The sequence below is a fragment of the Panthera onca genome, chromosome C1, assembly GCF_046562875.1.
Source record: "Panthera onca isolate mPanOnc1 chromosome C1, mPanOnc1 haplotype 2, whole genome shotgun sequence".
In the NCBI taxonomy this organism is placed as follows: domain Eukaryota; kingdom Metazoa; phylum Chordata; class Mammalia; order Carnivora; family Felidae; genus Panthera; species Panthera onca.
This window is the reverse complement of record NC_138346.1, coordinates 177,905,193-177,931,422: the sequence shown is the minus strand read 5'-3', so window position 1 is coordinate 177,931,422 and position 26,230 is coordinate 177,905,193. Positions and strand designations below refer to the sequence as shown.

Sequence of the window (26,230 nt, the reverse complement as noted above, 5' to 3'; positions counted from 1 at the left end):
AAAAAGCATTTTATCAATATGAATTCTCAAATTTGGTAATAGTAGCAAATATATTATTTTTAATAAACCCCATATCTTCTACCTCTCACATGTCTGATGTTTCGGGTATAAATCTACTGATTACACACTCAGGCTCAGGCTATACGATAACATTCATAATAAGGGAATCCTCACAGCTAAGGCTGTAAAGTGGAAAAAACACAGGTCTAGCATAAGTTTTGGCTCCATACACACTTGGCTGTGTATGTGACCTGGGCTGTGCTGTTTAACCTCTCCAACTATTGACTTCTATATTTTTAAAATGGAAATAGCATCACCTACTTCATGGAGTTGAACAAAACAATATATTTTAATGATCGACACAAATGTATGATATTACTGTAAAGAATTAGATCATTTCGCTGAGAATCAAGGGTATTCCCACGGCAAGGAAGAACAAAACAAAGCAATCAGCCTAACACCCTAAATTCTGAGAAACTGAACTTAGAAAATGTTCTATAGTAGGATTCTGAAGTTGAAATGAGTATATACCCTCTCATTTAGTTCACTAGAGCCATTTATTTCCTGTGACATAGAACACTTTACCACTATAACAATCTTTTATTTCTTTCCAACCCAGTCATGCGTTTGTAATATACTTCTCAAAGGTGTTAGATCATAAACTGAGCTGCACTAAGCAAACAGAAAGATGGCCAGTTAGGACACTGAGCCATAAAAAGTAAAGTTATGATATCAAGGAGACTGGATAGGAGTCATGGCATAGTGATAGGGAGAAGAGAGGTACTTCCTGCTACACTGAGGAAACAGCATGATGTAATGAATGGAGAAAATTCCATTACAGTTCTTTAAAAAGTTAAATGTCAGTTTTGTCTCGATTACAGGCTTCTTTTATTAAACACATCTCTTTCAGCAAAAGGTAAAAACAGTGGTTTAAGAGATGACAAAGACTTTGGTTACTTCTTTTATCGGCATGACCCACAAAGAATACACTATTAAATAGTGAGTCAAAGGTCTGATTCAGTAAAAAAAACCAAAAACTTGGAGCTAAATTAACTGGTCTATGATTGAAAGGCTTTGGAAAATTATACTATCCACTGAAAAGGTAGTGATGAATTATGAGAAGGGTAATTACTACTGCATTTAAACCAAATGCTTGGTTAAACAAAGGTGTCCTATCCATAGTACAAAATAAATAGTCTCAACAAACAGAAGTATCCCCTGCTTTTCGGAAGTTCATACCTATTTTTGCTAACCAAAAGAAATCAAAAGAGGATTTGTGCTTTTCAAAAAAGAAAGTGAAAACAGCGTTCAGCAAGTGTTCCGCAGTGAGCCCCCACAGAGGCAGAGCGCGCTCAAGCAGCAAGAGCGGCACCACCAACCTCCTTCCCTGGGAACAACGCTCAGCATCTCAGCGTCAGGCCACCATGGCTTTGAACTGTGTGAGCATCTGTGTTTTATCTTGATTTATTTTGTGCATCCGTTAGCAAGATGTGTCCTAAAGTATCAGAAAAGCCTAAGAGAGGTTATTTTTTGGGTCTAAAAGCACTCAAAAATTTTTCCATGTAAATTAAGGGGAATTGCTTTGCTTTATGCCATTGTGGCTTATGAAAGGTTTCATAGGAACACTCTACTTTCATACAGCGGGGACTCCTACAGATGAAATTTAAAGCCCGTGAAATTTCTAGCAGCTGCTGCTACAACCCTGACTTCATAATAATTAAAATATGCACGAAATTAGTTTAAACAATATGCTTGCCATTTTCTGAGGAAAAGACATAAAGAGCATAACATAACCCAAAGAAAGCAGAATGTTATATATTGCTGATATCATTAGCATAGCATCTTACCAGATTCACATTCCATTTTGGTCCGATTTAAATCAATTCCATCATCCACAAATTGACAAATTGAAAACAGCCTGCAACCTCTCTGACATGCATACAACTCCTCTTCCTAGGGAGTTCAAGAAGAAGGAGGATTACCAAAAAATAAAACAGTACTTTTCTCTCGGGGAAAAGAAGGTCAAAAAGAAAGCAAAGTTAGTAGGGTTTATTATAAACGGTCCAATAAAATTTTATAACTGAAAGAAATATGATAGGAGCCAGGTGATTGATACCCAAGACCTTTGCCATATAAAGAGGCTTTAGTTTCTTATTTTAAAAGTGACACCCAAGAAAAAAGCCTACCGGGTAAAAGTATCACCTTTTTCCAATATTCCAAGGTCACATTTTATGGGGAAAAAATTGGAGATAAAAACAACAGTGACATCATCAGAAATTTAGCAGAGGTGGAAATGAGTGAGCAAGTACCTTAGGATGAATAGCATACTTCTGCCACATAAATATTTATACAAATCATCAGGCTTCTCAAGAAAAAGTAGTATGACTGGCTTCACACAGCAAATAGTGTCATAAAGGCCCCCACAAAGTGAGGCACACAGCTATAAAAATGCTTACATGAAAGGGTTATTGAAACTTGGCTTACTTTAACTGAAAACACAAACAAGAGCAACAGTGTGGCATATGAGAAAGGCCTTTAGGATCAGCCAGACCTGGACTAAAATCCTCTGGGCGAGTGATGCTGCCGAAGTTACTTTACCTACTTAAACCTCAGTTTTCTCATCATAAAAGGGGATAATAGCTATAAATGATCTCCAAACCCCTCAACAATACTGGAAGATAGCTATTCCTAGTATAGGGGCTGGGACACAAATGGTTCTCAGTAAACGGTAGTAGTGTTAATCATAACAGATTTTTAAAACAAAACAGCGGTTGCAGGCATCATTGTATATCTATGGGAGCTCAGGACAGGGTAGATTTTTCATTACCAGAAAATGTTAGCTGCTTAATAAGACTAATGACGATGTCTTCAATAGGTTTTTCTTAGAGGAAATATATACAGTATTTGAAACAAACCAGTACATGTGGGGGAACCCCCTCAACTTACTGTGTGATCCACTGTGTACAAATTGGCAGGCACCTAATAAGGAAGCAAACAGCATGTGCATATACCAGTTAGCAACCAATGAACACAAAGGTATGCATTTCTTTCCAGTAGAAGGATCAGTAAAATTGATGCAGCAGCAACAATCCATTAAGAGATGGCTGCAGTCTAATATTAAGCAGTTGTTATCAGACGACTTTGAAGGTGGCATATATTTGGACCTTGGTTCTAGTTGCATCTACTGTTAAGGTGAAACTGAAAGAATTTTAACAATTAAGATAAATTTCATACCTGAGTAGCTTTTGCAGCTTTGGAAAAGTGGAAGAATTCTCTTACGTATTTGGAGTACACGTTTTCTTATATTGCAGAGGAACCCTGAGCTCATTAGTAGGAGCTATATTGCATGCCATTCCATTTTCAGGTATGTTTTCTTTTGTTAAACCAAGCCAATAAGCCCTCCAGTCCCATTTTCAAAAGGGAGTATGGCATGATGAGAAGAGCCAGGGTCCAAGAATCGGCCCTGGTTTGAAGCTCAGCCTCACCACTTATTCTGTACAATCCTGGGAAGGTGACAATCTCTCTCACAGTCTGTTTCTTTGTAAGCTGGGGACAATACTCTTGAATCAATCTTATGATGGGGATTATATATTTTGTATCCACAATATCATGAATATTATGCTATACTATCTAGTAAATAGACACAACAATAATATATTCAACGAGTACCCACAATGTGCCAGGCACCATGCTAACACCTAAAGTATTATACAATATCCAGCACAGAGTAGGTACTCAGTCGGTAGCTCTTAAGAATCCTATCCAGGGGCGCCTGGGTGGCTCAGTCGGTTGAGCATCCGACTTCAGCTCAGGTCATGATCTCACGGTCCGTGAGTTGGAGTCCGTGAGCGTCGGGCTCTGTGCTGACAGTGCAGAGCCTGGAGCCTGTTTCGGATTCTGTGTCTCCCTTTCTCTCTCTGACCCTCCCCCACTCAAGCTCTGTCTCAAAAATAAATAAACGTTAAAAAAAAAATCATATCCTTATTCCAACTGTTTCATGTACTACATAATATTATTGTTCTAAGTAAATATTTCATGCTCTATGTATCTCAAATTATTCGCAAACTAATCTAAAATATATCTCCTCTGATTTAGAGCACAAGGAAATGGTGCTCCCCACCAAAACAAATACCAGATAAATAATTAGAAGGCACTTCAATGATACTATCTATAGAATACACACATTTTCTTTCCCAGAGCTAAGTCGAGCTAACTATTCTCATTATTCAGCACCACTGATACTATAGGTACCAAACGGGTTTTATGACATATAGCAGAAGAAATAACTACCTGTTGTCATCTGTTAGGCACTGTGATAAGAGTGCCACATACATTATCTTTAATCATCACGCCAGCTCTGCAAGGTGTAAGGGTTTTGTTTTTGTTTGTTTTTTTACAGCTGACAAAATGAAGTCATGAGAAGTTAACTGATCAGCAAAAACACACAGTAAAAGTGGAGCTGGGAATGGAACACAGGTTTATATGGTTCCAGAGCCCCCACTCTGTTTAAAAACGACCAGGCTGCATGGGATGCCTGGGTGGTTCAGTTAAGCATCTCACTGCGGCTCAGGTCATGATCTTGCAGTTCGTGGGTTCAAGCCCTGGATCAGGCTCTGTGCTGACAGCTCAGAGCCTGAGCCTGCTTCAGATTCTGTGTCTCTCTCCCTTTCTCTCTACCCTCCCCCCTCGCCACTCTCTCTCTCAAAAATAAACATTAAACAACAACGACAAAAAATGACCAAGCTGGTTCTAATTAGTTTTGTTGTTAACATAGGTCTCTCCTATTTGGATCCAGACAAATGACACAATTGCACTGCTGAGGAAAGTGAAATGGTAACTACATAGTAATTTTAAAATAATTACTTACAAACAGGTAAAGTGTTCTACTTTCTTGCAACAAATAATTAATTCTGAAAAAGAGTCATTAAAATGACCCTATCTTCCAGTTGCACATACCAGACTAGAAAGGCTATGTGAGCTTCTAAATTCATCTCATTTCTGGTAACACACAAGGCTTTTTCCTGAACTGCAAAGCACAACAATTCAGAGGGCCAACAGAAATCAGTGAAGTAAGTAAATTAAAATTTTTAAATATAACTTTACTAATAGAAGGCAGCACACTCTAGCCAGTTTTAGGACTGAATTCCTACTACTCCACTACTTCTTGGCTATGTGGCCTTAGACAAGTCACTTAACCTTTCAGAGCCTCAACTGTAAAGCCCTACTTTGCATGCTTGTGAGAATTAGGGATAATGGGTGTAACTCTCTCATCACACTGGCTCACAGAGAGTAGGCAGTTAATAGATTTTAAGTTGATCTAACATACAGGGAGCCAGATGACTTAGAGTTCCTGGTGAGAACAGCTTTAATAAGTAAGCAAAAATGACTTACAGATATCACATCAATTGTTAAAAATTGTTAAACTGTGGATATTATAAAAGTACCTGAAGTTTCCAGAAATGTTTACATTACTTAATTACTCTCCCAGCATTCTGGGTCACACTACAAGTTTGCTAGGAAAAGCTCAAAAAGGGGGAAAAAAAAAGCCACAACCAAACACTAGGTTACAAAATAAGTCTCCGCCCAATGCCAGGCCAAATCAGTATTAGTGAGTTTCCTCAATCTTGATGAGAGGTTTATAAGCAGAGAAGAAAGTAATGTGTTTAGGGGCAGTACATACTGATTTAAGCCTGGAAGTCAGAATTTCTCATTTCTCTCTTGATTGCTATATTAGTGACTGACTGAAAACTTTAGGGTAATCTCTCCCACACTTTTTCTTGAAAACTGATAATCCTCATGCCATGTAAAATCCTGCAGTAGACAAGATATAGGGGAAGTGAAAGCATTTAGAGCTTCTCATTTCAAAGACCTGAAAGTATTTTGCCAATAAGAAACATCCTAAACTTCAGTAACCCTGTCCTCACGGTCACTTTGTAGTCTGAGAGAGCAAACAGGGCTAGCCACACGGTAAAGCCAACAGCACAGAAGAGATGAAGGGAAAACAAGGAGAAACAAGGCCAGAAACATGAGCAAAAGCTCTTATAAAAAAAAGCAGTGGGGGGAGGGGAGCACAGATCCAAAATTACATATGGGAAAGGGTGGGGAGTCGCCACGCAATTGACCATGTTGAGTAAACAGAGTTCCTAAACTGAGAAAAACAACTTGAGGAGTGGAATGGAATTAAAGGAAAGGCATCACAGACGGGTGCACAAGGAGTGAAAGCTGGGTCACTCCCCTCCGTAAACTGGGAACCTGACCCCCCCCCCCAACCCCCGCCCCAGGGCAGTCTCATTTCTATACTCGCTCCACAAATTCCCCCTGTCTTCTGCACCGAACGGTTACGTTCTTTGAATGCAGAAACCTAACTGCTTCTTCTCTAAGCCATCCCAAAGCCCTAGTGGCAGCGTCTTGCACACAGTAATTCAACACAAGCAGAAAGCCCTTCCTGGGCGTCTCACAACTCCTAGGGCTGACTTAATACGTTTCATACCACAGTGGAATTGTCTACTTGTCGGACTCCCAGAACAGACTGTGCGCTCCCAGCCCGGAGAAGCGCTCAGTAAACATTGGTTACGAACTAATCTTTTGTGGGTTTGCATATCTGCTCCTCCCCCGCGACCGTCCCTTAAGCTCGTTGAAGGTGAAGACCCTGCATTAATCATCCAGACCCTGCATTAATCATCCATATCCTCCTCCCCAGCCGCCTCGCAAGCTCCCAGAAGAAAGAAGTCCTGTCGTTTTCATCTTTGAGTCCCCCCAGCCCATATTATAGAGTAGATGCAGCACAAACTTCCCATTAATTACAGCAGGAGCGGGGTGTGGGGTAGAATTAGGGAAGAAAACAGGAGCTACACAGGCGGGAGACAGAGGTTGAAGGGTGTGGGTTCGACACCCAGGTTCCCAGAGCTGACAGATGTGCGGGAGAGCGGAGATGGGCAACCAGGGGAGGGTTGTAGCCCGGTTCGGACGGGCCCTACCTTGGGGTAGGTATGCAAGGGGAAGGTCAACTGACAGGCCCGGTGACAAGACGCCGTATCACCCAAGATCGAGTCAAACGCTTCAGCCGAAGCGGTCCCCGAGCCTCCGGCCAGGGCCATGGTCAGCAGCAGCAGCGGCGGGAGCCCCAGTTGGGCCCTGACCCAGAGGCTCCCCTTCGACGCCGCCATTTTGTTTCCCTCTGTCACAGCAGCTCAGCTTGTTGCTGTTTTCTTTTCAGGTTTTCCTCCGCCTTCCGGGGCCAGCCCCTTCCCCGCCCCTCAGGCCGCCGCTTCCGCCTCCGCCGTCTCCTCAGCTCCGCCCTGAGCCCACCCCGCGCCCCGAAACTGCCGCCTTCCGTCCCACCTCCAAATCTACGATCTTCTCTTAGGTTGGCAAGAAGAGATGGATCCAACCATCGCGAGGATTAGAACGAACCGGCATTCCCTGACTCCTTCCCTCCGCGGGGTACGCTGGGGGCTGTAGTTCTCCGCTGGCTAGCAGTGCACGGTGGGGCCGGGAAAGTTGATCTCGGAGAACTACAATCGCCCTGGGCGGGCCTCACCGGCTCCTTTGCAGTGCATTCTGGGGAATGTGGTTTGCTGTGGCTCGGAGACGCTTCGCTGGGTGGCGGAGCCAGTTCCGAGAAACCACGGTCGGGGAAGGAAGTGTCGGTTTAATTCTCACCCCCACGGCCCAGGCTTGGGTCCTCAGCGGGTGCGCTCTGGAAGGGTCCAGCTGCTGGCAGGACTGCTTTTCCTGGTGGGTTTCACGTCAGACCGTTGTTGGGTTCCCCTTGCTGGGCCCCTGAATGCTGAGGGTAGAGGAAGATGGTGTTTCCCTTTGCCGGGGGATCCACAACACGACAGTCCTGGTTAGGGTCTTTTGACCACCGAGCAGTACCTGGAGATGGTTGCTTGTTGTGAGGACCCTGCTGAGATATGGAGGTAGTTGTTAGTTGCTGGTTACTAGGGGGATCTTTGGAATTGTGATTATGGTGAGATAGTTGTTAATAGAGCTTCACGGGACTCGGTGGAACTTTTAATCCTGCCTCAACCTCACCTAGGTTGGAAGAAGCTTTGGAAGTCACCAGATTCAACGCCTGGCCCAATATTGGAATCCCTTGCACAGCGTGCACTTCTGAAGCTAGGCACCTCCTAACTCAGGAATTAGACTGATCGTTATATACAATTTCAGTTCATAGCAAGATATTTCTTTTCCAAGACGAAATTTTGTTTCCTGTAAATCCCACCCCAGTCCTCCTCATTGAGGAAGGCTTCCAGAGTATATAAAAGGCCATTGTGTTACTTTAGGAGCACACATCACAGCAGTTTTGATGACGTTTTAGAATCTTCCCTCTTTCTTGAGCAGAACACGCTGCAAGCACGTGAAGGTAGTTGGGAGTCCCCTAGCCATGGATAAATTCGTCATTCGAACGCCTAGAATCCAGAATAGCCCTCAGAAGAAAGATCCTGGTGCAAAGATTTACAAGCAGGCCACGATTGAATCTCTTAAGGTGAGAGGGGATATGGGACCAGAGAAAATGTGGAAAGGACTGTGATAGCAAGGTGGTGCAGGAGGAGTTCTGTGGAAGACCTGTGAATTTTCTTGCTGTTTTCTTCCCAAAGGGTTCCTGATCACTCCTAATTTATTTTCTTCATACCCTATACAGACTTCTACTTATCAAGGCCTGCATGCATTTCTGTTACTTTTCTGATTACTTTGGCTTTATGGTGTGTTTTGCTGTCTGGTAGGACAAGCCCCCTAGGTTATTTTATTTTATTTTTTGCAAGATTTTCTGGTTTATTAGGAACGTTAAAGTACCAAATATGATTCTGTACAAACTCAATAAGGCTGGGTGATGATACTATACTCTCCCGTCTTATTGGCTGGAACTGTATCACATGGTCTTAACAGCTACAGCTGAGACTGGGAAACAGACTATTTTGACAAGACTATTTGCAACTTTGACATGTCTGATTTCTTTTTATTTTTTTAATTTTTTTTATTTTTGAGACAGAGAGAGACAGAGCATGAATGGGGGAGGGGCAGAGAGAGAGAGGGAGACACAGAATCGGAAGCAGGCTCCAGGCTCCAGGCTCTGAGCCATCAGCCCAGAGCCTGACGCGGGGCTCGAACTCACGAACCGTGAGATCGTGACCTGAGCTGAAGTCGGACGCTCAACCAACTGAGCCACCCAGGCGCCCCGACATGTCTGATTTCTGTTGGCAAAGAAGAGGCAAGGGAATAGATACAGGATAGACAACAATGCATCAATGGACATAGGTACCCAATTAATGATCAAGTAAGAATTGTTTCACTACAAACAAACAAACGGTTGTAATTAGTTCCCTTTGCCTTCTTGAACTGATACATTTCTGGCCTTTTCTTTTTAGTTTCCTTAATGGGCTCCTCCTCTTCCACCAGACTCCTAATATTTGTGCTCCCCAGGGCTTGTCACATTTTATGTATTTGGCCAGGGTAACCTTATTTGTCTTACGGCTTCCCACGGTGATGACTGCCAAATGTGTAGCTCCAGCCTAGGTCTCTGAAGGTGAGAGTGGGATCTGGGGCTAGAGAAAATATGCACAGGGCTATGATAGCAAGGCAGCATTCTGAGTACTTAACTTCCATACTTAGTTGGACTCCTCTTCTAGACGTGCTACGGATTTACCAGACCCTGATTAGAAAGCAGTGCAGGGGAGTATAAACAGAAGCCTTGGTTCTCGGCCCTGTTGTGCCGCTGGGTGATCTTTAGCAAGTCATTTCTTACCTGGGATCTCAATTTGTCCTCATCTGTAAAATGTGGGGGTCGAACCATATCAGTATTTCTTCAAAGGAACATTGTTGTCATTTGGGGCAAGGTTAATTCTTCATGATTTGGAACTGTCCTGTAAATTATAGGACATTTAACATCCTTGGCTTTCAGACACTAAATGCCAACAGCACCTCCCATTGTGATAAGCAAAAATGGTCTCGTGTTTCCAGGCAGCCCTTGGTTTAGACCTACTGAATTCTAGATGATCTTTAAAAGTCTCTCCTGGTCTTGGATTTCTGTGCATAATCAGATTTTTCAACTGTCTGTGTTTTATCAGAGTATTCATGGATACGTGTATACAATAGTGATTCTCAATGACGTGGTGGGCAGGATTGTGGTATCAGACTGGAAGAAAAAGAGGAGGGTAGTAATCAAACTACTCATACACTCACATACAAACACCCAGATTCTAATATACCTCCACCTGCCCCTTCTCCTCTCTGTGTCCCCACTTGGGCCTCAGTTGAGAGTCCCTGTATGTGAAGATGAGAATATGTCACGTGATGATGGAATCAGAATAAATAATAAGTGTGTATGGGGAATAACTTTCCCCTTAAATGCAGTAGCTTTTCTCTCAAACCTGTTCTTTATTCTCTTGTTTTTACTTTTAAATCCATATGCCAAGAAACTGGGACTAGAAACGTGGAAGCCCTCCTTAACTCTTTCCTCTCTTGTATCTAATTTCCAATTCTGCCTCCTAAAAGTCCTTCTCGTCTCTACATCTCCAACTTTAAATTTAAAAATCCCTCATCTAGAGCAGTGCCATGGTCTGTTAACTTGTCTCCCTGCCTTTGGCATTCTCTTTCATTCTCCCCTTCACACTGAAGCCAGAGAAATCAGTCTTAAAAAAAAAGAAAATCTGTCAGGTGACTTCCCTGCCTAACCCTTCAGCTGTTTCTCATTACCTGTCAATGAAGACATTTCTTTACTTGGCACCCAAGGCCCTCTGTGACCTGGCATCTGCCTGCTTCATCCCCTGCTGCTCTCCTTGTTTACATTCTATCCGGTGCCAACCACTCAATTTTCCAAAGATGGTGTGCTGTTTCTTACCTCTGTACCTTTGCATATGCTGTCCTGTTTGGCTGGAATGACCTTACGTTCTTGTCCTGGAGGCAATATAGTATGGTAATTAAGAACACAGACTCTGGGGGCACCTGGGTGGCTCAGTTGGTTAAGCAGTTGAGCTTCTGACTCTTGATTGTGGCTCAGTCGTGATCTCTAGGTTTGTGGGATCGAGCCCTGCATCAGGCTCTGCACTGATGTCATGGAACCTGCTTGGGATTCTGTCTCCCTCTCTCTCTCACCCTGCCCCACTCATGCACACACTCTCTCTCACAAAATAAACATTTAGAAAAAAAAAAGAACACAGACTCTGGAAGCAAACTGCCTAAGTTTAAATCCCAGCCATGCCAATTATTGTTTGCATGACCTTGGGCGAGTCATTTAATCTGTGTCTTTCTTCATAAAGTGGGATTAATGAACTATTTTATAAGGTAGTTTTGAAGTTTGAGTGAGCCAATATATGTAAAGTGCTTGGAACCGAGACTGGCACATAATAAATACTTGTGCAAGTGTTTGCTGTTATCAATTTATGGCCTCCAGTTTATTCACTATGACCTCGTTCAAGAGTCTCCTGTACTATGAGGCCTTTCCTGACCACCCTTCTGTCTCCCAGACAGAAAGCCAATCTAATCACTCTCTTCTCTAAGCCATCCCTGTATCTTAAACATGACCCTGTCCCTGCACTCCTTTGTGCTATATTGTGTCTTTTTTAATGCTGTATCCTACTATACTCTGAGCTTCTTGAAAGACTGTGTCTGACTGATTTTTGCGTCCCTGGTACCTGGCACAGAGCTTGGTACATAGAAGATCACTGTGTATTTTTCTGAATGATCAAATGAACTAAAACACTAAAAGCCTTGGCATTGTGTATGAGACCTTGTTCTGCCCCAGTGAGCCTTCTCATCTCATCCCTTATGGCTCCCCATTCCCAGGAATGCATTCCAGCCACACCCTGTTCTTTGCTGTTCTCTGTATAAACTAGTTTCTTTCATGTCTCCAGTGATTTGACTTGATGCTGGTCCCTTTTCCTGGCAAACTTTTCTTTCTTTCTTTCTTTCTTCTTCTTCTTTTTTTTTTTTTTTTTTTATGGAGACAATGCTTCTCATTGGTGAACCCACTCAAGTGCGACTTTCCTTGTGAATCCTAGATTATAAGTTTAATGAGTACAGGGACCTTGGGTATTTTATTTACCTCCTGTCACAGTGCTTGGCATATATTAAGTGGTTAAATAAGTGAGTGTTGAAGTGCTTTCTGAGTCCTTTGGAGGGAATTAGTCCTTCCCTCTTCAATACTGTCTCAGCACTTTCTTCAAATATCCTCATAGCACGTACCTTACTGTATTGTGATGATCAGATTACCTGTACTTTTCCCCAGTCTACTATGAATTCCTGAGCACTGAGACCACAGTGTCTTATTATGTTCTGATTCTGCTCCAAGACCTAACACAGTGCCTGCATGTAAAAATTTATTGACTAAATAATAATCATTCTTATTTGGGGATGCCCTTGCAGGGTCTGTATAGTAAACTATTTAACAAATATTATTACAAAACAACTTCATGCCCAGCACTATGCTAGATACTCCAGGGAACATAAAAGAAATTAAAAAATTTTTTTTCTAAATGTTGATTTATTTTTAAGAGAGAGAGAGAGAGACAGAGCATAAGCAGGGGGGAGGGGAAGAGAGAGAGAGAGGGAGACACAGGATCTGGAGCAGGCTCCCAGCTGTCATCACAGAGCCTGATGCAGGGCTCGAACTCACAAATCGTGAGATCATGACCTGAGCTGAAGTGGGATGCTTAACCGACTGAGCCACCCAGGTGCCCCCATAAAAGAAATTTAAGATGAAAGTATGAACCCTCATGGGACTTCCTATTGGAGGATCATATTATAAGAAATTAATAAGTAATGATAGAAAATCATATGTGATCCATTACAAAACTGTTGTTTAGACAGTAAAGGTTAAGAGATAAGAGGAGAGAGCTCAGTGTCTGTTTTAGTGCTCAGAGCACCTTAAAGATTTGAAAAGATTTGGCGAGGTAGAGGGAAGTAGTGATGTATAACCACTTAATAATAAGTAGTACTTGCCGCTCTCTTCCCTTTGTCCGCGCACACATGCTTGCTTTATGTATACACAATGACAAATTAAAAACAAGTTGAGTTAAATTTGCATTTTAAAGACATCTACTCTACCAAGTAACTTATTCCCACATACCAGTGTCACATTTAAATGCCAAGAATCTGCTGAATGTTCAAGCCTCAGTTTCCTCATCAGTAACATTAGAAAGAACTACAACCTGCAGGGTTGTTATGAGAGCTAAATAGATAAATACATGTTGAAAGGGCTAAGCATTGTGCATGTCATATAGTAAAACTGATCAGTAATGTTCTCTTTTCATGTGTGGAAAAGGAGGGGCTTGTGTGGTAACACTAGAGCTGGGAACAGTGATGATGATAGCGATGGTCATGATTACAGCTAACACTGAGCCCGTTTCTCTGGGCCAGGAATTGTGCAGAGTGCTTTACATATATTAACTCTTTAACCTCTGATAACAGCTCTGTGAAATGGATGCTTTTATCATTTATATTTTACAGATGAATCTAAGCCACAGAGAGATTAAGTAGCTTGCTCAAGGTCATGCAGCTCTAAGTGGCAGAGCTGGGATTTGACCTAGACAGTCTGGTTCCACTGTCTGCCCCCTACAGGGCGAACTAAGAAAGTGGAGGTTTCTGAATGTCAAGCAGAAGAGGTATAAAAATCTTGGATATTGGGACCATTGTACTTCTGTTATCGGTATATTACAAGTAATTTTGCCATAGCCTTATCACATTCAGTAGAAGTGATACCCAATAGAGCGTGTGTAATATACATTTGAATGGTAGAGGTTAATTTGGTTAATCTCTCCTTACTTCCTGAAGGGAAAGTGATTTCCTCTATTGGTTGCAATAGATTTTTTTAAATTATTATTAAAAGATTCAAGAATATGTGAATTCTTTTAGGTTCAGCACTTTAGAATGTTCTGTAAACCTTTCCTCCTTCTATAGGATGGAGCAGCCAATAGATTGTCCCCTGCCCCCTCTGGTGGGATGGTTTCCATGTTATTGCCTAAGTGAATCATTTTCCCTAATTGGTTTTGTCAAACCTGATGTTTCAGCCATCCACAACTATAAGACCAGATGGTATAGGAGAGAGCATGTCTTTCTGGTGATAACCTTTCCACTGCTCATTGTAGCTTCCCCTTTGATACTTTGTGTCCACTTCCCTTGTTCCTCTAAATAATTCAGATAATAACTTGAAATATCTCTTTTGAGACCCATATTTGGACAGAAATAAGGAACATTCTTGGATATATGTGGAATTCTGTTCTGGAATTGACTGCAGATTTTTCTATTTCTGAGCTAAAATTTCGGATCTGAAAACTATACTGGATTTAGTCCTTGAGGGTAAGATGACTTGTTCAATAATACCTAGTGTGGCAGGGAATAGAGAGACAAATAAATTGTCCCAACCCTCAAATTGCTTAGTCAGTGGTGAAGACAGCCTTATAAATAAGTATGTGCATAAAATGCAGATACAGTGGTAGGAATGTGTCCAGATTACAAAGGACTTAAAAGGGAGTGTGGTCAAAATTTGGTAGGAGAGGGTCAGGAAAGGCCTCATAGAAGACGGGATGCTCGAAAGGAATCTTAAAATATAAGTAGGTGTTTATCATATGGCTGAGGCAAAAAAAAGAGCATCCCAGGCAGAGGGTGTGAAACACTGCAATTCATTTAGGCAGCTTCAGATAGTTTGCTGTGTAGCTGGAGCAAATTATGAAGCTGCAAAGGATGTCAGGAGCCAAGTCATGTAAGGCCTTTTATGCCATGCTAGAGTTTGGGCTTCTGTAGTTCCATATACTAGAATGATCTCATGTGGAATCCCTAACCTCATTCTAACCATGTAGAAATGCTAGATAAAAAGTCTCTAATACAAGAGCTGAGCTTGAAAGCAAGAACGAGAAATCTTCAGATGCCAGAAAGAGAGAGGAAATTCAAACCCTAAGCTTTAAGTGGGGGCTGAAGCTGAACAGTTTTATGAAACTAGATATAATGTTTGGGGTGTGAAGTTTTAGGGCCGGTGTGGGGCCTAAGGCCTCAGGCTAATAATTCCCACTTCAAGCTGGGAGCCAAAACAGGTCTACCATGTTTGTGAAAAATGAACTAGAAAAATTCCATCCACAAGTCCAAGGCAATAGCATGAAAGTGATGATCTTCTCAGGGGTTTTGGATGGAAAAAGAATTGACTATAATAAATTAGAACCCCATACTTACTACTATGCGTGGTTTTAAATTTACACTCTTAGCAAAGCAGGAAAAAAGTGAACATAACTGGCATAGATCAGAGAAATCCAGAGGCTTTGGCCAAGGCAAATGTGAGATTTCCTGTTAAAACACCTCACACCCTAGGACACCAGATCCCCATGGAAATAGTCTCCATTAAAGATGAACTCATGGTCAAAATTATCCAGAGGGAGAATGAGCAGATAGAGATAAATAATAGCATTTCTACCCCAAGAAGTGGCAATAAGGGCACAACCTGAAAGAGATCTTAAATATGTGAATTTTATAACGAAAAGATGAGATACTGTAAGAAAAAACCAAAAGACTATGAAAAGAAATTGGGTAGATTTTGAGGAAAATATTAAGTTGTCCTATGAAAAAATTATTCCTTGATGGAGACATGGAACAGGTTAAAAGTAGACAAGCCATAGCTACAGAGAGTAATAGTGGATTGGAAGCTTGAGGCGAGGAAATCACTTAGAATTCATTCCAGAGAAATAGAGAAAAATATGAAAGAACAGTTAAGGTACACGAAAGGATAGACAAGTCATTTATATTTCTAGTAGGGATTTCTGAAGCCGAAGCTTGTGAGGAGGATACTGATACAGATTTCATAGAGCATATGTCTTAAAAAGTATAATAATGAACACTGTAATGATAGAAATAGAATGTATAATTTGCCAACCGTAAAGAAAAGATCAAAGAAAACTCAAGCTGTTACAAAGATAAGAAAGGAAAAGTAAAAGAAGCAAAGAGGAAGTATATCCAGTTATATCAGTAATCATAATAAATGCAAGTGGCTTAGCCATGCCTGTTAAAAGATAGAGATTCTCAGATTGGATGGGGAATAGGGGCAAAATAAAGCAACCATAGGCCATTTAAAGCATAATGACCCAGAAGAGTTAAAAGGCAAGGGATGGAAGACGATGTTGACTATGTCACAGGCAGGAGTTCATCCTAGCAATGTTTACAACAGGAAAAATGTTGGGTGGGGTGACCCTAAATATCCATTAGGGGAATAGATTTTAAAATTCTAAGACATTTGTGTGTAAAAATAATGGAATACTATCCATTACTATTAAGTGGATCAGCTGCGTTTATGTATATGAGTATGAATGAATGGAGAAAATATATTGAGTGAAAAAAAGCCTTTTGCAGAATGATATGATATTTATACTTTACATCTTCTTCCTATTGAAAATATCCCCTTAACTGGCTTCATTTATTTATTTTGCATACCATATACCACTGACAGTATTGTTTTGTATTGTAGCAGATCATAACAAAGAACTTGTCTCCCTTCTGGCTAAAGCACCCCAAGGCTGAGAACAAAGCAAAGTGTTCCCAGATGAGTTTCTAGACTATGCAGAAATTGTGAAGGCGGTACATGAAGACCAGTTTCGGAATCCCGAACCCATCACCTACTCTAGGGCATAAAGAAGGTTGAAATTAAAAGAAGAGAGGAGAGAGAGTTCCCTTGGATATAGTGGGAGGGCTGTGGTATTTTCACTTGGAGAACTTGACCTCTGTACCTGGATCTGGTGGACACAGAGACCAGATCTGTGCCTGGGAAAGACTAAAAACAGAGAGTGGCTGAATGGGAAGGCTGTTAACCCTTAGAATTCTTCAGGGCAAAGATGAGGATATAGCAGAAAAAATGTGAGCTGGCCTGGAGTTGATTTAAAGGGGTTAAGTTCACAAGGATCATTGGAAGGTCAGTGGGACCCCCACAGAGAGCGTGTGTAAAGTGGTTTGCCGAAAACTGGGAGCTTGCGGGGAGTTGGACGTGGCTGGCTAGAAGAGGCATTGCCAACACTACAGGGATGGCAAGTGAGGTCTCAACAATGGGGGCTCTCCGAGGAACCACAGAAACACCTCAAAAGAAAAAAGAGTCTGCTTTCCGAATCTGCCAAGTCTAGAGAGCACACTAAAACCGGACTAGTGTAGTATCACAAAAGAGGAGAAGGCTTTTCCTGTCCCTTACCTCTCCTCCTTTTCCCAGCTTCAAACCTGGAAGGGTCAGAGGCCAAAGCAAACAAGCAGATGGGGGAAGGGGAAGCAAAATGGGGAGAGGAGTCAGACCTCTCCCACCATGGGCTGCTAGGTTGGAAGCAGACCCCAGCCAGGGAAGGAAATTGAGATTTTGTTGTTGCTTTTTATTGAACTATAACCTGTATATAGAAAAGTGAACAAATCACGAATGTGCATCTTGACAGATTTTCACGAAGTGAACACACCTGTGTCACCAGTATCCAGATCAAGAAACAGAACATTACCAGAATCCCAGAAGCCCTCTGTGCCCCCTTCCTTTCCCTAATTGGGCCTACCTCCCCGGGGAAATAACCATCCAAGACAGTATTTTTTTGTAATTATGAAAGCAACTTTATTATTTTGTCTTTCAGTTTAATTTTTTTAATTCTTAGTTGAAATAACTTCAGAACTACGAAAAAGTTGCAACAGAGTACAAGGAACTTCCTCATCCCCTTCACCCAGATTCCTTAAGTGTTCATATTTTACACCAAATGGAGAGATGCATATCAACTTGAAGGTGGTGATTTCTCTTAGAAACAGGAGAGAAATGAGTTTAGTGAAGGGTGTAAGGAGACAAACTTTAGAATGTTTTGTTATTTTATGGGAAATGGCAAAATGTTAACTTTTTTTCAGTTATAAATAGTTACTCTGTACCTTATTATGTGTTTCAGAGTTTTAAAAACTTTTCAAACAAGAGAGTTTGACTTTCATCATCTAGGAAGTGGGGAGCTGTTGAAGTATGCTTTTTATTGTTGAAATAAATATGCCTTTATGGCTTCTTTGCTTTCTATCCTTGCTTGTGAATGAAGACACTTAAGTGTGCTATAAGGTTGATTCACCTTAGTATCATTTTTCTTTTCTTCTCATCCTTATTGCCTCTCTCTGCTAAGTACCCAGCAGTGTCTGACATGGTGAGATTAAAACTTGCACTTTTCCTAATAGATGTAACTCTCTTCCTCATTTGTAGTAAGCGGGACCTGCTTTTAAGCAATTACCCATCATTTGGGGCCATCACGTACTGTGCTTTGGTTCAGGTCATAATCAATAATTCATATGTCAATAGGAGCCCCATTAACTCAGGTGAAGGCAGATGTTTTTCTAATGAAAATGTTCCATTTCCAAATGACTTTTCTTTTTCCCAGAGAGTTGTGGTTATAGAAGACATAAAAAGGTGGAAAACTACGTTGGAGCTTCCTGGTCAGACCAGAGAGAATCTAGTTGAAGCTTTACGAGAATTAAAGAAGAAAATACCCTCCAGGGAAGTGTTAAAATCAACAAGGATAGGTATGTTCTTCTGAATTTTATGAAAAGTGCTTATATTTTGTCTCTTCTTCCTCTCTTCCCTGCCTCAAACATTAAGTTATCTATCATATCAGTGCCTCTCAGACTGTCCGTGGTGAAGGACCATTGTTTAAAAAATTCTCCATTGGTTGCAGACCAATACTTCTATAACACATAATAAAAATTTCCAGAAAAATAAAATTAAAATATACAAAATACAAGCCACACTTCTTCTTCTTCTTCTTTCTTCTTTTTTCTTTCTTTTTTTTTTTTTTTAGATTCAACGGATACAGAATTACTCCGTCAAATTGCTATTAAAGTTTCTTAATGCATACTTCAGTTTCTGTACTCACCTCATAGACTGGTAACCAGCAGTGATCTAGGGATAACATTTTGAGCGCTTTTGACGCAAGGTGTGTAGAAATGAATGAGACATGGTTTGTCACCTCAAGGAACTTGAGGTTTGGTAGGAGAAACAAGCGTGTAGGCAATGAGGAGCAGAAAATATTATAGGTTATAAATAAAAACGTATAAAGAGTATCCTGGATATCATTGTACTCTGTACAAGGTACCTGCTGGCACAAAGGACAGAGCAGTCACCTACATCTGGGGAATTCAGAAAAGATTTCATAGAAGAGATGACATTTCCGCTAAATCTTGACAGTTAAATCTTAGCTTTTCTGTCTTGAGCAGAAATAACTTGCAGAGTGTGGTTTGTAAAAACAAAATGATGGCAACATTTGCCGCTACATCCTTTATTACAGCATTGAGATGTTTAAAAGGTAAGTCAGGGACTACGTTGAATTGCCATTTTAGTACAGTACACAACTGTGAATAATATGTAAGGGAGGGCCAACATGTGTTCCTCAAGCTGCTCCCAGCTCCCTAGGGAGTCCAGGGTAGTCATTCACAGCTGCTGTTCTTGCCCTCGCCAGTGCAACCAATGCCTTCTCTGCCTCCCCTTGACCTCTTGTTCATGGGAAGCAAAAGAGAGAGCAGCTTCAGACTGGCGCTAACAGCTGGCAAGAGCTGTGTGGAATCCCCCAGAGGGCCCCCCAAGAGTCTCGAGAGTTGCACCCCTGTAATATAAACCAGAATCTGAGAAAATTAGATGCTTAAAGAACATAAAACCCCATCATTACAGCCAAGGAGATTCTCCCATCTGCTGCTGGATTTTCTCTTTATAAGTCATGGTCACTAGAGGGCAATAAGACCATTCATATGAGCCGATAAGGTATTTCCACCAGTAGAGGGTACTAGTGATTAATATTTTGTGACATGTATATATGTACATATGTGTATGTGTATGTTCATATTTAGGCACACACCACAAATGCCATTTCTGCCCAGATCATAAATATCAACGGAATAGGCTGGAATTGTCCCACAAACACAGACCAGATGATCATTTAAAAATATATATTTCTGTTTATGGGGTGCCTAGCTGGATCAGTCAGTAGAGCAGGTGACTCTTGATCTTAGGGTTGTGAGTTCAAGCCCCACATTGGGCACAGAGATCAAGTAAAAAAAAATTATTTGTCCTTTGAGTACAATTGCAAGTGTGCTTTTAAGAATGGGTGTGTCTGATGTTCATAGATTTCAATTCAAGGATCATAATGAAACCATAACAAGGAGGCTTAACTTAGGAGGAGCTGGAAATTATCCAACTTTTGATTCCTGACCTTACCCTAAGCCCTCCCTAAACCTGAGGTTGTATGGAATATAGGGGTTTCTTGGTTCCTTTGTAGTTACTTCAGTTGCTAGGCTGAAGATTCATTTGGATCATTGCCTGAAAATGTCTCCATTCTTCTACCTTTAGCCTCCTGCCTGTCCATATCCTGTGGACTAAAAGGGACAAATATTTACTGACTACTTTGTGCTAGGAACTGCACTGGCGTAATAATAAAGGAGACAGATATTGTCCTCTCCTTTTTGGATCCTGCAGTCTAATGGAAGGACAGACAGTTTAATAAGAGTTATCATACAGTGTGATGAGTGCTCTGATGATGGGTAGAAGCTAGCCAAAGGAGTATATGCATTGGGAGTAGAGAAGAAGGTGTTGAAGAATGTGTTAGATAGTGGGTAACGTGAGCTTTACAGAGGACTGGAGGGGGGAGAGAACATGATGCATTCCAGAAACTAAAAGTTTGGTGTGTGTGAAATGTAATAAATGGGAAAGTGTGGCAAGAAATGAAACTGGAGAGGCAGTCTGGACCAGATGGAAGAGGCTCTTTGTAAGCCTGTTTGGTCTTAGTGTGTGTATTAGTTGTCTATCCCTGTGTAAAAATCACCCCCAAATTTAGCAGCTGAAGCTTTTGTTATCTCACATAGTTTTTCTGAGGGTCAGGAATCTGGAAGCTGCTTATTTGGGTGGTTCTGGCTCACGGTCCTTTAAGAGGTTGCAGTCAAGCTGTTGGCTGGGGCTGCAGTCATCTGAAAGTTTCACCAGGGCTTGAGGATCTCACGATGGCTCATTCACTGAACTGCTGGTAGGAGGCCTCAGTTCCTCATCACATGGGCCTCTTCTTATGGCTGCTTATAACACGGCAGCTGACTTACCCAGAACAAGAGACCCAAGAGAGAACAACCAAGATGGATGCCACAGCGTGTTTCATTACCTAATCTTGGAAGTGACAAGGTATCGCTTCTGTCACCGAGACCAACCCAGGTAAAATTTGGGAGGCAACTGCATACAGGTTATGAACACCAAGAGGTAAGGATCTTTGGAGGCTATTAGTAGATTGGCTACCACAATATGTATTTCTTTTTTTTTTTTTTTAACGTTTGTTTACTTTTGAGAGAGAGAAAGTGCAAGCAGGGGAGGGGCAGAGAGAAATGGGGACAGAGTATCTAAAGTGGGCTCTGTTAACAACAGAGAGCCCAGTGTGGGGCTCAAACTCATGAACCATGAGATGACCTGAGCTGAAGTTGGATGCTCAACCAACTAAGCCACCCAGACGCCCCCAAAGTGCTTCTCTTTCATTATTCCTTCATTTTTGGATTCTACAATTAGAAGTATGTTTAGACCTTTTATTTTCCATACCTCTTAGCTTGTCTGTCATAATCCTATCTCCTTATCCCATAGAATTCCAGTAAATTTCTTCAGATATATATCTTCCAAGTCATTAATTCTCTCTTCAGCTCACTCTAATCAGCTGTTGAACCCATTCTCTGAGTTTTTTGTTTCAAAAACTGTTTTACATTTTTATAAAATTTCCCCCCAATCTGTCTCTTTTAAATATTGTTTGTACATCCTTGTGATAGTGCCTTTGATTTCTTTAAATATTAATGTATGGTTCTTCTGTATACTTCATCTGACTATTCTAATATTTATAGTCCTTGGGGGTTTAAATCTTTGTTTCTTCTAAGTCTTATGGTGCTTGCCTTTCCATGTGCTCGTTGATGTTTAATTGTGAGCTCATTCTTTTCTTTTAATCCATGGAAATTCTGTGGGGTTAAGTTGGAGCTTATCGCTAGAGGGGATTCACTTTTTTTTTTTTTCTTTCTGCCAGTAGTCAAGGACCACTTCTTACCTGGAGTACTTTAGCACACCTTGCAAAGATCCCAGCCCAGTATCAGAGTCCAACTAACCGGTTAACTCTCCCACTTCACCATGGGCCCAAAGCTAAGTATTTTAGTAACATCGCTGTTAACATCACCCCTTAGGATAACCCTACTTCTTTAGCCTCTGTCTACTTTTTTTGAGGGAATGAAGTGACTTTTGTCCAGAATTTATCTAGTGTATTGCAGTGCAAGGGTAGCTTTAGTCCATCGTAAAGCCTGAGTTCTTAAGGATAAAAAGTGGTTGCATCGAAGTGTTTTGAATGGAGGAGTGACATATTCAGATTTGCGTTTTAGGGAAATCTGTCTACCAGAAGAGTGTTGGAGAAAAGCAAACCTAGAGGCAGGGAGGCCAGTTAAGATGCAATTGAAATGTCTGGGTGAGAAATGAGAGTGACCTGGATCGGATAGTCATTGTGGGTATGGAGAAGTGTGGTTGGAATCAAGAGATTAAAATCCGAAGGATGTAGACATTGATTGGATGTTGGGAATGAAGATAAAGGAATGAAGGTTGAAGCCCAGACTTCTCATATGGGCAAATTGGTGGATGGCAGTACCACTTATTACCATAGAGATGGGGGGAATAACAAGTTCCATTTTAGACTTACTGTATTTGATATACTGTGGGGCATCCAAGAGGAAATGTCCAACAAGATGTTGGATGTACAAGGCTGAAGCTAAGGAGAGACTATAAATATACACTTGAGATTCATCATCAGCATATAGCTAGAAACCGAGGCAACAGAAATAATAAGCTTGCCCGGGGAGAGTATATAAGAAAAGCTAAGAGCCAAGTCCAAAATCCTGAGGCACACCAGTATTTAAGAGACTTGTAGAAGGAAACTGTGAAGGTGTGACCAGGAAAACAGGAGGGAATGCTGTCATGCAGTGGGAAGGAGTGGGCATTTGCTGGGGGGGGCGGGGGGGGGTAGTGTCAGTATGTCCATTGTTGTCAAAGGGCCAAATAAGCTAAATCTATTAGATTTTGCAAAGTAAGGTCATTAACAGTTTTGATGAAGACAGCTTCAAAGGCAAGGTTAGGAGCAGAAACGGGAAGAGTAAGGAAGAAGTAAGGAAATGAAACTGGCCCTTTTAAAAAATTTTGTATTGAAAGAAAAGAGAGGCAGCAGTATCAGAAAAGAAATGTGGGATGGAAGAAAGTTCTGACTTTTGGAACAGGAGAGAAGCCAGCCTGCGGAGTGACAGGTTCATAGAGGCAACCTGGTCTGGGCGAACGGACTGGGCTTAGCAGGGACTGACTGTGGAAGTGATAGGGAATGAGAATGCCAACATGCCTTTCGCTTTGTTACCCTCTCCTCCAGCTCATCCTATCTGCCCTCAGACACACTCAGATCTTCCCCTTTAACTGTCTGCTGCGTCTTCCAGGCACCTGTTTCTCTTTTATAGCCAAATTCCTTTAAAAATGATTGATACGCATTCACAACTCCCATTCCCGCCCCTCCCATTCCTTCATTAAACCCTTTCCATCCTGGCTTCTCCTACACCACTCTTCTTTCCTCACAGGACACGAGTGATTTCTTTCTACCCAGATCCAATACTCTTGTCTCATTTCTTATCTTCCCAGATCTGTGAACTTGAGACCATTGATTACTCTCTTTTCTGTTGACATAAATGGCACTGAACCTGTTGCCCATTCTGTGTCTGTTATTTTATATGTTTATTTCTTTCATATGCCTTATCTGACTTTATAATTAGCTCATTTTTTGGCTTCTTTGTCTTTTATTTGCTAAATCGCGGCTCTGTGCCTGCAGGACCATGCTATTTTATTCACCAGTGCTTTTCAAGCATTAGTGTGGCATATAGCAGCAGCTCAGGATACGTTCATCAAATCAGTGAAAACCACAGGGTCAAGGATTCCCTCCATGGCTCTTTCTAGCTTTGTATATCCTGTTTCTTGCCCTTCTCTCTTTCTTCAGTCCTTGTCCCTTTCCCCAAACAGAAGGGACTTTAGAGTACCTACCCAAAGAGCTTGTCCACTTCAGCTTAACTGAGGCCTTATTTCAGGTAATTCTTGGGCATATATATCTCCTAGCCTGATTCATTTTTGAATCTTAGACTTTTAGAAATGTTCCAGTTTATATTCCTGCCATTTTCTTAAAATCTTACTAATTTAATGGGTAAAAATAGCATCTTGTTTTTCATTTGCTGCATAGACTGAATTGTTTTCTGTGTTTATAGGCACTCTCTTCTTTTCTTTGTGAATTGTATTCTTTGTTTACTGTTGAGATCTTTTAATTTTTGTTATCTATTTCTGAATTCTATAAATGTCAATGTTGTAACACTTTTAAATCCATTTAGCTACTTGAATTTGTAAAGAAGGAAACTAAGACCCAGGAAGATGAAGTGACTTATCCAGGGCCACTTAGTGAGGTTAGCACTAGCAATGTAATGAGAACCCAGGTCTCTTGGGGCAGCATTCTTTCCTGGTTAGCAGACAGACTGTCATTGTGCCCTGGACCCCAGCCATATGTGCCTTTATTTTATTGGAGCATTTCTATGGGTTCTGCCATCTGCTCAAACTCACCTCTTTTAAGTCAGAATTTAGTGCCATTTCTTATGTACCCCAGTTGAGAGTTTTCTCCTTGTATTCCCATTTTAGTCAGCATCTCTTGGATTTTGCTCTGACGTAAACTCTCTTAGGTAGAAATGTCCAACAGGCAATCGGAGATGTGGGATTGAAGTGCAGATGAGAGATTTAAGACTAAAAATACATGTTTGGAAGTTCATCTGCCTGGAAATATTTGCTTAAAGTCACCTAAGTGGATGAATTCTCTGAGTAAAAGAACAGATTAAAGGGGTGAAGGATTGAACCTGAGCGAATGTCTGTGGAGGGGAAGCGGGAGGAGGAAGAGGAACCAGTGAAGAGGTAGAGGTGTAATTAAGAAGGAGGAGGGAGAGAGCCAGGGCAGTACAGTGATGTGCAGGCCCAGGAGGAGAGTGTGTTAAGAGGCAGGAGAAATGTGTGCCCTCACTATTCTCAAGTGGTCTGGGAAGTCGAGGGCTGGCTGGACAAAAGCCTTTGGACCTAGCACTTAATTAAGGGCTCTGTGACTGGATACCTTTATTATAGAGGAAATAAGTGGGCAAGGAGTACTGGGTAAATGTCTCGTAAGGCCGTGGAGTGAGCAAGCATGCTCCCCTTTTTTCATATTGTATACACGAATATTCTGGGGAAAGTTTTATGTCAGTCCTATTGATCTGATTTCAGAGACGTCTTACTTTCATTCACGACTGGTTAACAACAGCAAAAAACCCTGTACTTCCAAAGTACTTTCCGATCTATGATCTCATTTGATCCACTTAACAAGTGTGTGAGGGAAACGTTATGATTTTCTCCGTTTTACAAATGGGAAACTGAAGCTTAGAGAGTTTGAAGGAACTTGCCCTAGGTCAGAAAACCAAATAATAAGTGACAAAGCTCTGATGTACTTACGCCATGTCATGCCACCTCTTGAAACCTAAAGACGCACCTTTGTCCCTGGTGAACTCTTACTTTTCCTTCACTTGAGACCCAGATGAAACAGTCTTCTATGTGAAGCTAAAAATGTTTGTTGGATGAATAAGTGAGTTAGTGAGTGGGTCAATGAATGGGTGTGCGATTTAACTTGATAAAGGTTATGGAATAAGTTAGTGGTAAAGACCTTCCAAATGACCTTTTCTTTTCGATTTGTCCCATAGATTGTCACTGCTTCAGCAATCTTGAAGTACTTATAGATTCCTGTATTCATTTTCCATTAAATGGTGCCATGACAAAGTGCCACAAAATTAGTGGTTGAAAACCTTGAAACACAGATTTATTTATTATCTTATAGTTTTATAGGTCAGAAGTTCAGGACAGGTCTCATTGGGTAAAATCAAGGTGTTGACAAGGCTGTCTTCCTTCCTGGATATTCTAGGGGAGAATCTGTTTCCTTGCCTTTTCTACTTTCTAGAAGCACCTGCATTCTGTGGCTCATGGTTCCCTTCCTTCATCTGTAGAGCTGGCAGTTGTGGGTCAAATTCTTACACTTACCTCCCCAACATAAGCCTTCTGTCTCTTCTACTTTTAAAGACCCATGTGAGTATATTGGGCCCACTTAGATAATTAAGGCTAATCTCCTCATCTCAGGGTCCTTAACATTAATCTCATCAAAGTCCCATTTTCCATGTGAGGTAATATATT

At 41.3% G+C, this 26,230-nt stretch overlaps 2 protein-coding genes across 8 annotated transcripts in view; one reads left to right on the top strand and one right to left on the bottom strand.

Moving 5' to 3' along the window:
- The window catches only part of TMEM59 (transmembrane protein 59), a 28,216-nt gene extending 20,783 nt beyond the window's left edge, over nucleotides 1–7,433 (bottom strand). For 2 of the 5 annotated variants that reach the window (XM_060625903.3, XM_060625904.3), the window contains exons 1-3: nucleotides 6,978–7,283; nucleotides 2,947–2,979; nucleotides 1,848–1,953 (exon numbers count right to left, since the gene is read on the bottom strand). In XM_060625903.3, the coding sequence (XP_060481886.2) occupies nucleotides 1,848–1,953; nucleotides 2,947–2,979; nucleotides 6,978–7,166 (328 nt within the window). In that variant the 5' untranslated portion in view covers nucleotides 7,167–7,283. Of the gene's footprint in view, nucleotides 1–1,847; nucleotides 1,954–2,946; nucleotides 2,980–6,977; nucleotides 7,284–7,341 lie in introns of those variants that run through there. The other 3 variants (XM_060625907.3, XM_060625905.3, XM_060625906.3) reach the window with 3 other exon arrangements.
- Nucleotides 7,434–7,529: 96 nt separating this feature from the next.
- The window catches only part of TCEANC2 (transcription elongation factor A N-terminal and central domain containing 2), a 69,967-nt gene continuing 51,266 nt past the window's right edge, over nucleotides 7,530–26,230 (top strand). For all 3 annotated transcript variants that reach the window (XR_014138107.1, XM_078451889.2, XM_060625910.3), the window contains exons 1-3: nucleotides 7,530–7,737; nucleotides 8,347–8,491; nucleotides 18,348–18,489. Coding sequence is in view for 2 of the 3 variants with exons in the window: in XM_078451889.2 (XP_078308015.2) it covers nucleotides 8,390–8,491; nucleotides 18,348–18,489 (244 nt within the window). In the remaining variant the exon portion in view is untranslated. The remainder of the gene's footprint in view (nucleotides 7,738–8,346; nucleotides 8,492–18,347; nucleotides 18,490–26,230) is intronic.